General features: G+C 55.3%; 1 protein-coding gene across 2 annotated transcripts in view; it reads right to left on the bottom strand.

Moving 5' to 3' along the window:
* ACSF3 (acyl-CoA synthetase family member 3) overlaps nucleotides 1-15024 on the bottom strand; it is a 53709-nt gene that overhangs the window by 21580 nt on the left and 17105 nt on the right. For both annotated transcript variants that reach the window (XM_068693238.1, XM_068693239.1), the window contains exons 6-7: nucleotides 11432-11544; nucleotides 1266-1392 (exon numbers count right to left, since the gene is read on the bottom strand). In XM_068693238.1, the coding sequence (XP_068549339.1) occupies nucleotides 1266-1392; nucleotides 11432-11544 (240 nt within the window). The remainder of the gene's footprint in view (nucleotides 1-1265; nucleotides 1393-11431; nucleotides 11545-15024) is intronic.

The following is a 15024-nucleotide window of genomic DNA, read 5'->3' on the forward strand; positions in this document are numbered from 1 at the left end:
ATGTCAGGGCTGCTTGTCCGTGAGGGCTAGGCGGACAGCAGGCATCCCACCCTCCTGCACGGCCAAGATTAGGGGACGGTTGGGCTCAGCACCACCAGACAAACGCGTTGAGGGCGTTTATCCCAGCCTCCAAACCGCTCGTGGCCGGTGGCAGAGGTGGCAGGAAGAAGGGTGGCCGGAGATACGAACCGACCGCTCAAACGCTGGGACCAGAGCCTGCAGAGCCATCTCAGGGCACCGCCGTGCTCGCTGTGGACGCAGGGATAATTTATAATTTAATCCGACTCGCAGAGCTGTCCCGGGGGACGGGAACCTCTGCCCGAGGAGGCCAAGCTCTAGCGCTGCGTGCGGCGCACTGAGCGCAGAGCGGGAGGCGTAGATCGAAGCACATCACTTATTCATGGTCTGTCACGTCTGTTCCGCCTGGGAAAAGCCTTCAGCACAGGATCCTCCTGAATTTGTTATCCCACATTACGGACAGGATCAGCCTCAAGAGCTCCCCTTCGAGGCTTTGCCGCCCCAGCCGGGGATGCTGCAGGTAGGGCAGCCGGGGCTACACCCGCTGCCAGCAGAGCTTGAGCATAACAGGATGTTTTTTTTTCTGTTTGCAAACATTAGATAAAATTTACCAAGGTGTGCCACAATATATAGTATTGCTATCAGGATATTATCTTCTGGTGAAAACTGGTGAAATTTGATCCGAAGGAATCGAACACCAGAGGTGTTCCCGTCCCTGGAAACGTTAAATGTCTCAAAACCAGTCCTTATTCCCAGTCCAAAGGGCAAATCCCAGGAACACCCAGGAAAATGAATAAATAAATAGATAGGTAGGTAGATAAATAAATAAATTAATTAATTACCTTTGCAATTCAGAAACATACCACGTAAAATAAAATGAGCCCCAGATTCAAAACAGAAGGTCTCTGTTTGGAAGACGCAAACCTTTCACTCTGAAAAATGTCAGAAGGCGACATCCTGGCATTCTGACACCTTCCCAAACTGTTCCCCTGTTGGGGACACTCACCGTGATTCTCGTCCAAAAAAGCTCATTTAAACCGAGCCACACCACGACCTGGTGTCAGGTGCTGAGGCCGCAGGGCTCAAGCCCCCAGGAAGCGTGGTGCAGCAGCCCCGAACATCCCCCATTCCTTGGCTGAATAATTAGGGCCAGTGCACATGAAGAACCGAGGTGAACCCAGATCCCGTTCTCCAGACCCAGCACAGAAAACCACCGACCTCCCTGGTCCGGGCAGAGCACACAGTACCTGTTTTGAACCAGCCATCGGGCGTGAAAGCATCTTTTGTTTCCCGGGGTCTGTTCCAGTACTCGCGGAACACCGAGGGCCCCCGAACGAGCAGCTCCCCTTCTTGGCCTTCAAAACCTGGAGTCACCTGCAACAAAGCAGGAGGGAATGTGAGGGAATTCCGCCAGGGAAACCAGCCCGTGTGGCAGCCCTAAAAATTCCCTGTCCCTCTTGCTGCCCTGGAGCCCAGTGTGGTGCAAGGAGAGGGATCAGCAGGGGATCAGCAGCGCGCAGCGTGGTTTGCAACCTCCAGGCTCCCTGTTTGGGGCACGCACCCCATTGGGAGCCCTGTGGCCATCTCAGTGGCAAGACCGTCCCTTCCCGTGGCAATTAGGATGAGAGAAGGCCACAGAGGTTTCATCCTGAAAGGCTCCCACGTCCCAGACAAGGACAGGTCCCATCCCCAGAGCTCTGCTGCCCTCCAGGCGTGTACCCCGAGCCGTGACAGCAGCAAGCCAAGGGTTAGTGACCAGCTCAGCCTTGGGAGTAGCAGCCACAGGGGACGTGGCCACCAGCTGCAGCACTTGGCCCTTGCAGCAACCTGTGGCCGGGCTGGCAGCGGGGACAACCCCTGCCCTCCCCGGGGGAGGCAGCACAAATAGATCCCCAAAAACGGGCTGCGGCGTGGCAAGGGGAGGGCAAACCCAGGCAGAGCTCCAAAGCCAAGCCAAAACTGAGCTTCCTGGGGAGCTGCTTCACCAGCCGGGGGGAGGGATTTGGCCTCCCCAGCTCTTCTAAAAATACGAAATGGGCTACTACAGGCTCAAAGTCACGGCTTTCCCGCAGCAGCTGGGAGATCGGGTGCTGGTGGTGGCAGCACGAGCGCCTCGTGCCCCTCGCGGCTCAGCACCGTGCTCCTGCAGGCAGGAGGAGGCAGCAAGACGAGGCACAGCTTCTGCTGTGTCGATAGAAACCTTCGCTTCCCCAACCTGTCAATCTGACACTATTTATTTATTTTTTTCCTGAGGAGGTGGCAGGAAACACCATCTGATTTGTTCTCCGGGCCGCGCGGCATCTTTCGGGCGCACTGCGAGGCGGCGGCTCTGGTGACGGCTCAGCACCCTGCAAACCTGCACGGGGAGGTTTTCTATGGCAACAGGACCGAATCTCCTGCTGTTATGGAAACTGGAGAACCACGGGGAGGTCGCAGACCTGCCTGACATGGCACGGTGTTCCTCCCTCCTGCACGTACGCAGCTCTGCAGTTCCCAGGCTGGGAGACGAGGCTTTAGCGGCGCGGGTGTCGCAGCGCCCGTGGGACCGTGTTAAGCTCAGGTTCTTTGCGGGGAAGATGTGCAGAACCCCGCTGTGAGAGGAGGTCACTGCCAGAGCTGCTGCAGCCCCTCGTGGGGCAGGCACCTAGCGGCAGCTCCCAGCCACTCTGCACTGGGGTTGCTGCAGCACCGAGGTTCCTCTGGGACCCCGGAGTGAGCGGTGCCAAAAACGCGGCCACGAGGGAAAGCAGTAACAGCAGTGCTGGAACGCCGAGCGGAACCACGGCGCAGGGCAGGCTTTGTATCTCCGCAGCCTTTGATGGGAACAAAGCTTTCCTAACGGAAAATGCTCAGAAAGCTGCTTTCAAGGCACCGTTTGTGCTTTAAGTCACGTCGTCCTGATGTGCTGTCTTGGAGGACGCGGTGACACGGGGCTTTCTGCACCAACAGCCCGGGCACTCCGCAGAGCTGCCACTTCCCTAAATGCCAGGAGCCAGACCAAGCCCCCAGCATCCTCGCTGGGTTTTATTTCCACCACATAGGAGATGCTATGGGATAAAAAGCCCATTATTGCTGATGAGGGGAGCTCAGCTGAACCACGGCAAGCTGCGGATGGTGCCGGATCGGGGCGCCCCAGGGGACCTTGGAGAGGGAGCCTGAAGACCAGATGATGCACGGGCACAGAATCACTTGGGGTCTGGAGAGCCCAGAGCCAAACCTTGGCACCTGCATCGGCAAAGGGGCGCGAGGCACAAAGCCTGTGCCCAGGGGGCTTGCAGGAGCCGCAGCGGATGGGGCACGCCAGCTGTTTTGCCACGTGGCCCTCCTTTTCCTGCTGGCCTGGCCGTGGCACCACAAACCAAGCAGCTTCCCTGAGCAATTCCATGAGCCCGGTGCCACCGGTTTCAGCTTTTCCCCCTTGGGAAGCACACCTGGGAAGCACTTCCCAGGCCAATCCCACCCCGTGCGCCCTCCAGCAAGCCCCGCTGCACCCCACTCGCTGCGCCCCAGCTGGAGAGGACACACTTAAATCCTCCTCACACCGTAGGCACTTTAATCACCAGTGTGAGCTCCAGCACCGGTCCCTGGAGCCCTCAGCCTGCCTCCAGCTCCCCAGAAAGGGCTGGGAAGGGGGGCAGCAGAGGTAAGCACCCACGAGGACCTGCCGACAGCTGCCTCGGATTCCTCCACATGCCCTGCCAGATTTGATGTCTCGCTGAAGGCGAGCAGGGATGTGAACGTGGCCATGCCGAACACCTCCGTGCCCCCAAGGCAGGGCACGGCACCACCACTGCCCCGGGGACCAATCCTGCACGGCGTTTACCTGCGCGCCGCCGCTTCTGCTGTGAATCAAACCTTGAACGAGCTCCAAATTCCCTGTCAGATCGACTCGAATTTTGGCAGAGGCTCAACCCACGTCTTATCTAGAGCAGAGCTCCTTGGCAGCAGGCACCTCCCTGTTGTGTAATTTAATGATGTTATGGCTGGCTTGCAAACAGTAAAACAGAAAGGCCGTGACGTTATCTTAATAGGATTTTGCTCGCTGAACTCCGAATGTCACTGGCATTGCTCCCCGGCGTAGCGGAGAGGACACGAACCGCACCGGTGCCAGCAGCCTGGCTTGCCTGAAAACAGCATCGGTAAAAATTCAGGGTTCGAGGCATTTTTCTGCTACAGCCTCTTGCCTCTGACCCCTGCTAGGACCACGGGTACGCCCCCAGCCCGCTGGATGCATGGCAGGGAAGCGGGCGTTTCGGCGGCAGCGGCGTGGCTAGCTGCTTTGTTTCCTTTCTCCTCCAAATCTCAGCGGTCCCCGTTGTTGATACACTGCAACCGCGTCGCAAGCAGCTGCTGAAAGCATCAGCTTGCTAATTGCACTGAAATCCTGCTCTCCGAGTGCCACATCGCAATGCACGTTTCGACTGCTTCCATGCATTTGGGCAACTTTAGCAGGGAGCCCCCCCCGTGCCCCCGGCAGGCTGCTGCTGCTCCAGAGCTTTCCGCTGCAAAATGCACCCGGCGAGCAGAGCTGGGCCAGCCAGCGTGCCGGATAAGATTACATTTTCCACGCAGGAAAATAAAAAGGTTGTAATAAACCCTTTGAAGGGATAAATCCGGGCGATTATAAACTGCAGGTTTTCGCCGCTTCCATTTTACCTCTTCATTAGCAGGAAGCGAGGGTGGCTGGTAAAGAGCTGGGAATCCCCACTTGGCAAGCAGCCCTGCGATTTGTTCAAAGTGGCCATTTGTTTTCTTGTGGTCTCTGATCTGTGCTGTGCCCCTCTCCTCCGGGAGCTGCAGGAGAGGAGTTTCTAATGGACGGTAATGGAATTAGTAGCTTTTATGGAGGCGGCCGTACGGCAGCACGGCTTTCGCTGGGAAGGAGGGGAGGCACGGCAGATGCCTGAGCAGAAACATGTGGGAGACAAAGCGAAAGTTGAAAGGCAGGTCTGTGAGGAGAGGTAATAACTTTTTATTAGGCTGATAGAGCGGGGAGGAAGACAGACACGCTTGTAGGGAAAAAGAAAAACCAAAACCAAAAACCCTTCTGCAGGATGGAAACAGCAGCAGGATGCCACCGGTCGGCGTCTGGAGGAAACGGCCAACTTCCACCAGACCTCTCCTTCCCCTCAGCCCCAAAATAATTACCTAAGCCTCTTCCCTGGGTGAGCACGGGAGGCTCAGGGCTGCAGATGAGAGCACCTTCTCTCAGGGGTGCCCACCAGGGATGGCACAGCCCTCGCCGAGGGGAAGCGCAGGGCTGGGGGTGGCAGGAAGGCAGCGCACGGGGACCCTTTGTGCCCTGGGGGTCTTGCATCATTTTCCTTTCATTCCTCCCTGCTTTTCCTTCTATCCTTGGGTCTCCATTCCATGTTTCACCCCTCCTACCCAGCCAGAGCCTGGTTTTCCTTCACAGGCCTCTTCCTCCACCAGCAGAGCTGCCAGAGCAGGAGGGAAGAGCCCAGCGCACACGGGCTGGGCACTGTCACTGACACAAGGAGGAAAAGCAAAATCATGGACATTTGGGGGGAAAAATTGCTTTTGCAACGCTGCCTCCTCTGCCACAGCCGGTACCGTGCTCCTCGGCTTGGAAATACTTGGCGCTTTCCCCACCTTATAAATAAGTGATTACTGTAATCAAAATAATTAAGCAACCCAGCCTTTTAAGTGACTAATAGAAGACAATAATTTCTACGTGCCAGGTTTATGGAAGTGATGGAGCCCTTTCAGCAGTTCTCACAGAGCAGGAACTTTTTTTAAAGCAAACAAGCAAACAAAAACCACACCAAAGCATGGAAAATAGGGGAACAAATCCCAGAGGAGCAGCAGGAGATGGTCTCACCCGGGGGCATGCTTGGCACCAACCGCTCCCGTTTTTGTGGCCACTTCTGCCTGCTCAGCTCGATGCTGGCAGCCTGGGGAGCGATGCCTGTCCACAAGCCATAGCTTCATGAACCCACATCCTATTTTTTCCCTGTCTTTCGCCACGCTCAGCCAAATCAACCGCAGCGCTCGTGCACGGCTGGGGAAGGCGGAGGATGGATGCCGTGCCATTTCTCGCCGCCTCCGAAGCCACCAGCAGCATTTCCAGATGTTCTCTGTCCCTCCAAAGACCCCTCACTCGCTCCTTGGGGATTTTGGTGGCCACAAGAGCCCTGGTGACACAGCAGAGCCTTGCCACAGCGCAGCCTCCAGCAGCTCAGCCCCCATAAACCAAATCAACCAGGGGAGCTCCTGCTGGGACCCTGCTTCTCCAGCACAGGGGCTGGTGCTGTGCCAGTCAGGGCCTCTGGGACCAGGGAAGTGAGGACGTGTTTACCTGCCTCCCAAAAGGAGGCTGGAGACCAATAATCTGCTCGACACCCCCTTTTAATCGCTGTCTCCCTGGGTCACATTTGTATGGATGTCCTCGAGGTGCGAGGCTTGCTAGCGCACTACCAAATTACCAGGCAATCTGATCTCTCATGCACATTCATAATTAAAAATTCCCTGCTAAGTTGCATGTTTTTGTAAAAGCATTATCTTTCCTGTGAGCTCTGTGTCCTGCAGCATCCTGCAGAAGGCAAGCAGGAGGCAATTTAGACACAGAACAATTTTCCTCCTGCTGGAAAAAGGCAGATTTCTGCTCCTCAGGGACACGGCGCAGTGCAAGAAAAATAAAAGCAAAAAACAAAAACCCCAAGCCCAGACTGTAATCTACAAGGCCACATTGCACATCTGTTTTTGTAATGTTAACTTTTATAAAAGGGCTGGGAATAACACAATCAATTTACTTTTCATTTTGGAAGGTTATAAATTTAAAAGCAAGGCTGGTGCACGGCGGAGCTGGAACGCTGAAAGTTATTCTCAAAAAACCCAACCCTCTACTTACAGCAAATGCTGCTGCACTGAAAACGAAACTGACTGTATATATTTTGGGGCAACACTGATTTTTAAAAGTTACCGCACTGATTAAGTCCAGATGATTCCAAAAGAACCACGGAAAGCAACCCAAGTTTGGGAGAGGTCAGTCCTCCCTGCCGTTGCTCCACGGACCCCAGACTTCTTGCTCTATATTCACACCATAAATTAGCAGCGTAAAGCCATTCCAGAAATGCCAACAGCTCTCCACTCTGCTGCTCTCAGCCCTCTTGTTTGCAGGCCCCAGAAGATAATAAACGAGGCGAGATGTCAGCACATCTCCCCACTCTCTCGGCTCTGTTCATTAGAGGCAGGCTCCCGACGTGCACTCGCAGCGCCCGCTCTGATTCCGGGCTCGGGGGCAGGCAGGGTACCAGGCAGGGATTCAATTAGTGTCCCACCTCTGCTTCGTTTCTCATAAACCTCACTCAAAAGTCGAGGTCAGCGAGGCTGTGACGTGCTCGGACTGCAGACGGCCGCGCTGCCCAGCAGCCTCTAATTGCTTCCTGGAGCTAAGCAGCCCCGAGGCAGCCGCTGCCTCTCCTCCTCGGCTGGAAGCTCTCTGGGGCACAGACTGCCCCTTCTGCTGGGCTTCTTCAGCATCTCCCGCACCTCGTCCTTCAGCAGACGTCCCCGAGATGTGCTACACCAGCCACAGCCTCTGCAACCTGATGGAGAAATACAGCACGGGACGAGGCAGGAGCACAGCCCCTTAGCACGTGGCTGAGCCCACAGAGCAGAGGGATTCGGGGGTGAGGCTGCAAAAAGGGAGCAGAAACAGGCAAGGGGCTGCACGGGCAGAGCTGCTTCCATCCCACGTCTCAAAGCAGGGGAACAGGAGCTCCCCAGCTTCCCAGGCTGGCCCAGTGGCAGACGGCTCTGATACAGACAGAGAGAGAAGGGCTGAAGGCCAAAAACAGCCACGATGGGAACAGAGAGGATGTCCTCATCCTTCATGCTGGGACAAGCAGGGGGCCAGCCTGGTGGAGGGGACCAAGGAGACATCCCAAGGCAGTGGGAAGCCAGGGAGAAGTCCTTCTCCCCCTGCAAAGGGGGAACGAATGCACAAAATGGTAATAAAGAGATTAATGGACAGCTTGAGGGTGCTGGGACCAAGGTTAGCCCAAAGGAAGCGCTCGTGGAAGGAGGGTTGTTCTTGACAGATGGACTCAATTTGAATGCACGAGGAAACAGCCTCCTGGGATGGAAGCTGCTCCTGTGATAAGAGGCTTTCAGCCGAGAAACGCAGGGACGTGGTGCTAGCGTCATCCCTACCTCCACCTTTACCACCAGGAAAAAGAAAAATACAGCTGTGGCCTCAAAAAAAAAAAAAACCATCAGACAGACAGGGAGGAGGCAGGAGTATAAATACCAGTAGGAAGGCAGTCACTGTGTTGACTAAGGAACTGGATGTGGTCAGTAAGGAGCAGCTCAAATGTTTACGCAGTACTGAAAGCAGCCCGGGTAACCAAACGGACACTGAGGGGGTGAGAGGAACACGGGGAAACAGAAATCATGGCTGGAGTATACAAAACAAGCAGTGTCCAACGCTCAGAGGGCTCTGGAAGGAGTTTTTGGAAGAAATAAGGGCAAATGGAAAACAGGATAAATGCGGCGCGTGTTTACCTAAGGTGGGTTGTGCCAACGACCTGAGGACTGATGTTCCAGCTGGAGGAAAAGCAGCAGACCTAATCCCAGCTGCCTCCCACAACGTGTTCCCCACGCTGCCTGCCTGGGAGGTGGTTCCTGGTGGCAGAGATCACGACCTGAGGGCAAGGTTTGTCAAAATGGCAAAGCCCTAGGCGGGGAGGATAAAGCCTGGAGCATCCTGCGAGGCAGCAGCAAGCCCCCGAAGGGAGATGGAGGTGGGGTGCTGGAGGTGGTGCCCAGCACCTTGGAGCAAACCTGACTTTCCCTGCACCTCGGTGGTGACCAAACATCTCCCTGCTGGTTCTAGGAAGGTCTCAGCAAACCGTGAGCGAGGTGGAGCCGCTCCTGGTGCCCTCTCCAGAGGATCCCCAGCATCTCACAGCCCTGACCCTGATATAGGGTGAGGGACTGGCTGTCCCCACGCCGTCGGTGGCACAGAGGGGCTGGCGAGCAGCAGCGAGCTGCAGGCAGATGGTGGAGACGCGGGGGGCACGGGAAGGAGGGGCAGGGAGATGCTGGTGGCTGCGGGGAGGAACGGCCGCAGCAGAGCCGGTTCCCGTCCAGGACGACAGCTTGCATATGGATAAACAACGAGATAATTACAACCTTGAAGGAGGGGGGCGAGGGGAGGCGGGTGGGGGGGTGGAGAAAAGCCCGTGGCTGCAGCGTCCTCCTGCTGCCAGCTCCTGCAGCCCATACGTCCTGCCCGGCTCCCCTCGCAGCCTCAGCGCAAGGAAATTACTCGCCATAAAAGCCCTGGCTGGAGCACGGCATCAGATACAGCTGTGAAACCATTTATCTATTGATAGACCCCTATTGTCAGGGACTGGGGCTTGGCTTTCGTGCGAGCGAGCAATTTGGAAAAAAAGCGAAAAATAAATAAATAAATAGATAAATAAATAAAAAAAAAATCCAACAAAAATGACAACCCTCAAAAAAAAAACCCTAGCAGCCAACAAACAAACAAATAAAGAAGGAGAGAGAGACAATACCCAACAGCTCGCAGGGTTTTTGCAGGCCTCTGCCAGCTGGGAAGCTAAGCGTATGAAATATGCATCGCACCGAACAAAGCGAACTGAAACGCTCAGCGCGGGGAAGCTGTAACCCTTTCCTGCGCGCAGGAGCTGGGCACGAGGTCCTGAGCTGGAGTTGGGATTCCAAAAAGTGAAGGGGAAAAAAGGTGAAAGGCATCGGGGTGGTGGGTAAAGAGGGGCGCTGACACCTTGCTGCGCTCAGGCTCTGGGTTAAATACTTACTGGGGTGCCTTTACGGTCAGGTTTGGTGTTTAGGGACTGCTTCTTAGTGAGCTGGGGTGGCTCCGAGCAGGCGAAGCTGCTGCTGTCCCCTGATGCCTGCTCCCACACCTCCCAGCTCCCCGGGGAAGCAGGGGAGGAATCGCTTCTCCGAGCACTTGAAGAACGGGATCTCATCTCCCCAGGGGACCTCGCTCTGCACTGAACACCCCAGAGCTGCTCTCAGCCCAGGGTGCAGCAATAATTAGCAGGTATTTGGCACGGCAGCACCTAAAAAACCTGAGCAAACTGGGAATGAGCGAGCACGGGGCTCCTGGGTGCTGCAGCGAGATGGGAGGGCTGGAGCACGTGGGTGGGAGGCATCCAGCACTCTAATCAAGGGATGGGGGAAAAAAAAAAACGAATTGAGGCGCAAAGAGCTCCAGCAAACTTTCAGCTAAGTAGATTATTGATCTTCGGGGCGTGCCAGGAGCCAGCTCTGCAAATTGCACCAGTCCCCTGCCGCGAGCTCGCGCAGTTACCGGATGGTGGGGCACAAAGGCTCCCCGCCTCGCCACCGCCACGTCCCCGGGGTCCTGGCTGTGCAGGATGGCGACGTGCCCCAGGGGTGGCACGGAATGGCAAGCAGAGCTGTCCCAGTGCTTAACGGGAAGGAGCGGGTCTGTTGTGTGCTGCTGTCAGGAGGGAGCAGGAGGCTGAAGCCTCAGCCCAACGCGAGCGGGGAAGGCGCTGACCTTGTGAGGCTCTCGCTACAGCTAAGCAAATAATTTCCTTGGCAAACGCAGGCGCTCGCAGGAAGAGGAGGGGGGGGTTTCTGGCTCCTCGCAGCCCAGGCGAGGTGTGAACGCCTCGCAGATTGCCCTGACAATGTGCCTGACCCCGTCGCCGAGATCGGCTCCTCGTCACCGAGATCAGCTCCTTGCGGGAGCCGCAGGGATGCTGCGAAGAGACGGCTCAGAGCATCCCCACCGCATCCCGCAGGTACTCGTGGCCCCACCACGCTCCTCGGGGATGTCCTGCCCCAGAGCATGGCCCCATGTCCCCCCCCCACAGCCAGGACCTGCTCGGTGCTGGCAGTTTCGTTATTATCCGGGCAGGAGGAGCACAGATGTGCACCGCGCTCCCTGTGTACGGAGAGAGGTCCCTGCCCTGAAAGTGGTGTAATTGAAGCAGACGGCAGGCGTTTATTGCGCCGGCCGGGCTGCTGGGAGGTGTTTATTTCCTACAGGGGAACCAGCAAGCCATTACGTGACATTTGGTAATTTTTCATATCATCGGTACCAAACCACGCAGAAATGCCCGGAGCAGGGACACAGCCACAAGGCTGTGTACGTCCAGCCCCGACCCTGCTGCCACCTTCCTTCTTCCACCAGGACTCTTCTTCCACGGCAAGTCCACACCACAGCTCTCACAACCTCAACCACTGAGCTTTAAGCCTTGGAGCCCTCCTGCAGGGGAGGTTTGACATGGTGTGAACTTCTTACACCATCACCCACCGCCCTTGCACCATTGCCCTCACCTCCCGCCCCGTGCGGGGAGCTGGAGCACTTCAAAGGCTGGGGAGGAGGGAACTTTTCGTGACACAAGCAGAGAACACGGCTGAGCACTACCTGTGTGCCGTTTTCATCTCCCCGAGCATGGACGGTGTAGGAGCGACCACCACTCCTCAAAGTCTCGGTGGCAATGCACACCTCCACGCCGGGCAGCGGGGTCCCCACCGAACCTGTGAAGGCAACGGAACAGGAATGAAGCAGTGGACGGCCCCTGGGGAACAAAAAGAATGCAAAAGAGCAGCTGCTCTTCTCTCCATGGCATCTGCAGCCTGCGCTGGCACTAGAGAACTCCCTAGCAGGGGGTTACCCTTCAGGAAGGCTTCGATCACATCCTATGTCTGCATGCAAATGTCACGGCGCTGCAATCCTCCGTTTGGTCGCTGAGCAGGCAGTGCTGGAAATGCCTAGGAAAACAAATCCAGCCCTGAACAGCCTCTCTTGGCCAGCCTTTGAAGACATCAGCACAGCTTCATGGCTCAGTAATGAAGCTGTCTTTAAAAAAAAAAAAAAAAAGAGCACCGTGAAACCTACACAAAGATGAGAAATAAAGGACACAATGATTGCTGCAGTGGCTCACTGCTTCCCTATAGCCTGGACCTGACAGAGAAGGCAAAGGCTTAACGGGGTAAGAATTGCAAGGGATTATCTCAGTTTTATGAGGCATCAATACACCGTATAGAAAACATCACAGGAAGAAAGCAGAGATCAAAGCCACCACATTCTTCCACTGGGTTCAATTCTCAAAGCCAGGGTATCTGACACGGAGGCACAAACAACTGCTAGTAAGCTCCGAGACAGTACTGTGACCACAGGCTCCCAAAACTGCATCCTGCAGGGCTTCCACCCTTGCTTTCATGTATGCTCTTCGTAGTAGGCATCTGAAAACCCACACCAAGGGGCAGCTTTGTTCCTGCCACCTCTGTGTGCCAGGGGGCTCCAGGCACAGCAGCAGCCAAGGGTCTTGGGCATCTGCTGGCTCAGCAGGTTTCCCCTGCACCGGGCACAGAGCACTGGGCACAGAGCATCAGCACCAAGCAACCTGTGGCTTGGGAGGGCTGGGCAGGTTAAACTGGGAAGCGTGCTCTTTATTTTGAAATGATCGATTTTTCCATCTGCTTTCTAACTCTGCTCATCAAGCAGCACGCTCAGCCCAACACGGCGTGGTTGGGAAGTCCCCAGAGCAAAGTGAGGAGGACCTGGAGCCTGGCACTGCCTGCCCCTCGTTACCTGCATTTAAGGTGTTTGGGCTCAAGGGGCATTTTCCGTGTCCTGGTCTCGTTCTCCCATTCAGGCCCTGGAGGTCTGGTGTCTGACATCACGGTTTAGTGTTTGCTACATTGGTCAGTTGCCATGGAAATAGATGTGTCGTCGTAGCCCAGATTTATGGCATCCCTGCAGGATCAGCTAAGAGCAGATGGGCTATGAGGGAGTGAGATTTTATTGCAGCGAAACTACCCTAACAATTAGCAAATCTGGCAAGAAATAAACAGAAGCTACATGGCAGTTCCGTGATGTGTGTCTGTTCAGCTCGAGCTTGCCTTCAGCATTTGGGTCAGCTAACACGGACGGCCAGGTCCTTCTCCTGCCGTGAGCCTCACTCAGGCTGCTCTAGCACAGCCAGAATCGCTGCCAAAAGTCCAAGACAGGCAACTGCAGCAGAGCAGGGAGGGAGAGTGGGCTACATTCTTCTCACCAGGAGTTAAGTGCCACCTGAGGTGCCGTGGAGAGGTATTTATGTATTTTAAAGTCTGGTACCAGCCATGAGACTCCAGGACGACTCCAAGCGAGTTATAATTCATGGAAAACGAGCCAAATGTTTGCACGTCGAGCTTGCCAGAGCCACCTTCTAGAATTCTATGGGAACATTTTCTCCAGTGTGAAAAATACCTTGTGCTGACAGCCCCAAACCTAGCTGAAAGACGCAGCAAGGGACAGCAGGCAGACACGGCAAGTAAATGAAGTCAGGCTTACAAGGCGCGTGGAGGGGGGCAATAGCCAGTGCAGTGAACTGCCACAGATTTGGCAGCTCTGGAAGCCTTCAGATCATGATCAGATAGATGCAGCATCCTTCTTCACTGTATGCAGCTATCCTCCTCAGTGCAGAAAGGCGATGGGCAGCACTGCTAAACCATCAGTGACCGCTGCTGGTCTTGGTCTTTGAGAATCAAACGTCAAAGGTCAGCCAACGCTTTCAAACACACCTGAAGCCACAGAGGAGTCAACATATCCCCCACACAGCGCAGGGCTTTGGATCGCATTTACAAGTACAGCTCCGTCAATTCATTTCTTATTTGGCTAAAGTAAAACCAACATGTAAAATAAGCCCCTCGTGGGGAGCTGTTTCCTTATGTTCTGTCTGGAGAAGTCTTTTCGGTAGTTAGGAAAAATGACAAACTTGGAAATTGACATCTGTAAAGGCTGAAAATGCTCACAGCATTGACTAGAGCTACACGAGCCTGACAGTATTAATAAAAACTGTGCAGAGGCAACGACTAGAGCTCCTCAAGCCCTCTGCCACGTTAAAACACACACCATGCTGACTCCAACAGGTCGGTGCTTGGCTGAGCAGGTCCCGAAGGCACAGCCCCAGAGCTCCTGTCTTTCTTGAGACCTGAATCAAAACGGGGTCAGAACTCAGCCCTGCCTTCCTTTTGTCAGCAGCCACAATTCAGGGAGGGGGAATTGGGGAGAAATCCCTGCTTTCTCCTCTGGCTCCCTCCCCCTGCCCTTCCAGCTCCCTCCAATTTGTGTGCTCCTGAATGTTAAGAAATGCTGGCGGCGTGCCCACGGTGTCAGCTCAGCCAGCCTCCGCCGGGCTGCAGTCAGCAAGGAGTGACACTATTATTCTTCCACCGGTTCTCCTCTGTTTAAAAAAGTTGTCAGCTCTTCCCAGATAAATTTAATTGGCCCTGCGGTCTGTGTCCTTCGGTATCGGGGGACCTCGATGCTGTTATGTGCGGTGGTGTCCTGGGAGAATTGAAACAGGCCAACGATAAGGCACTCAACGATCTCACTGTCAACAATACACGGAGTCCCCGCTGTAGGAGCTATTAGCCGCCTCTGATCTAAACCTCCAATTAAAGTGGTGATTAGGCCCAGCGAGGCATTCTCTGTCCATGAATTATTCATCTCCCTTCACAGTAACAGCACCAGGGGGATTAGAATGAGAGCTGGTGAAAACAGAGGCATTTTAAGCAGGGTTTTAACCGTATACAAGCAAACATTTATCTTTCCAATCTTTCATCTTTTCTTCTTTTGGAAATTAAAGGCTCCCACCCTGCCTTGCTCCTTCAGATCCGTGCTCCGGTAGTGCCCCGTTGTCCTGTGGGGACGCGGGCGGGCGCTGAGGCCTCTGCCCTTCCCCAGCCACACCGAGCGGGTGTAAGAGGGCAATGGAGGCCCTGGGCCTCTCCTCAGAGACAGGAGCTCACAAAGGAGCAGAGCAGGACCATGAGAAGATGTGAAGATCACTTCTGCTCCAAGTGTGAAGATCTTTACCCCGAGACCTGCCTCTGCAGGCCGGGGTGGATCACCGCTGGGACAGGCACTTGGAGCACAGCCACGTTAACTGCTTGGGCTGCCGGGTGACAGGCAGTGGCATCGTTCTGAGACAAATTTCTGAGCTGTCCACAGTCATCCCCATCAATTTC

This window comes from Anas acuta, chromosome 10 (genome assembly GCF_963932015.1).
Source record: "Anas acuta chromosome 10, bAnaAcu1.1, whole genome shotgun sequence".
Classification (NCBI taxonomy): domain Eukaryota; kingdom Metazoa; phylum Chordata; class Aves; order Anseriformes; family Anatidae; genus Anas; species Anas acuta.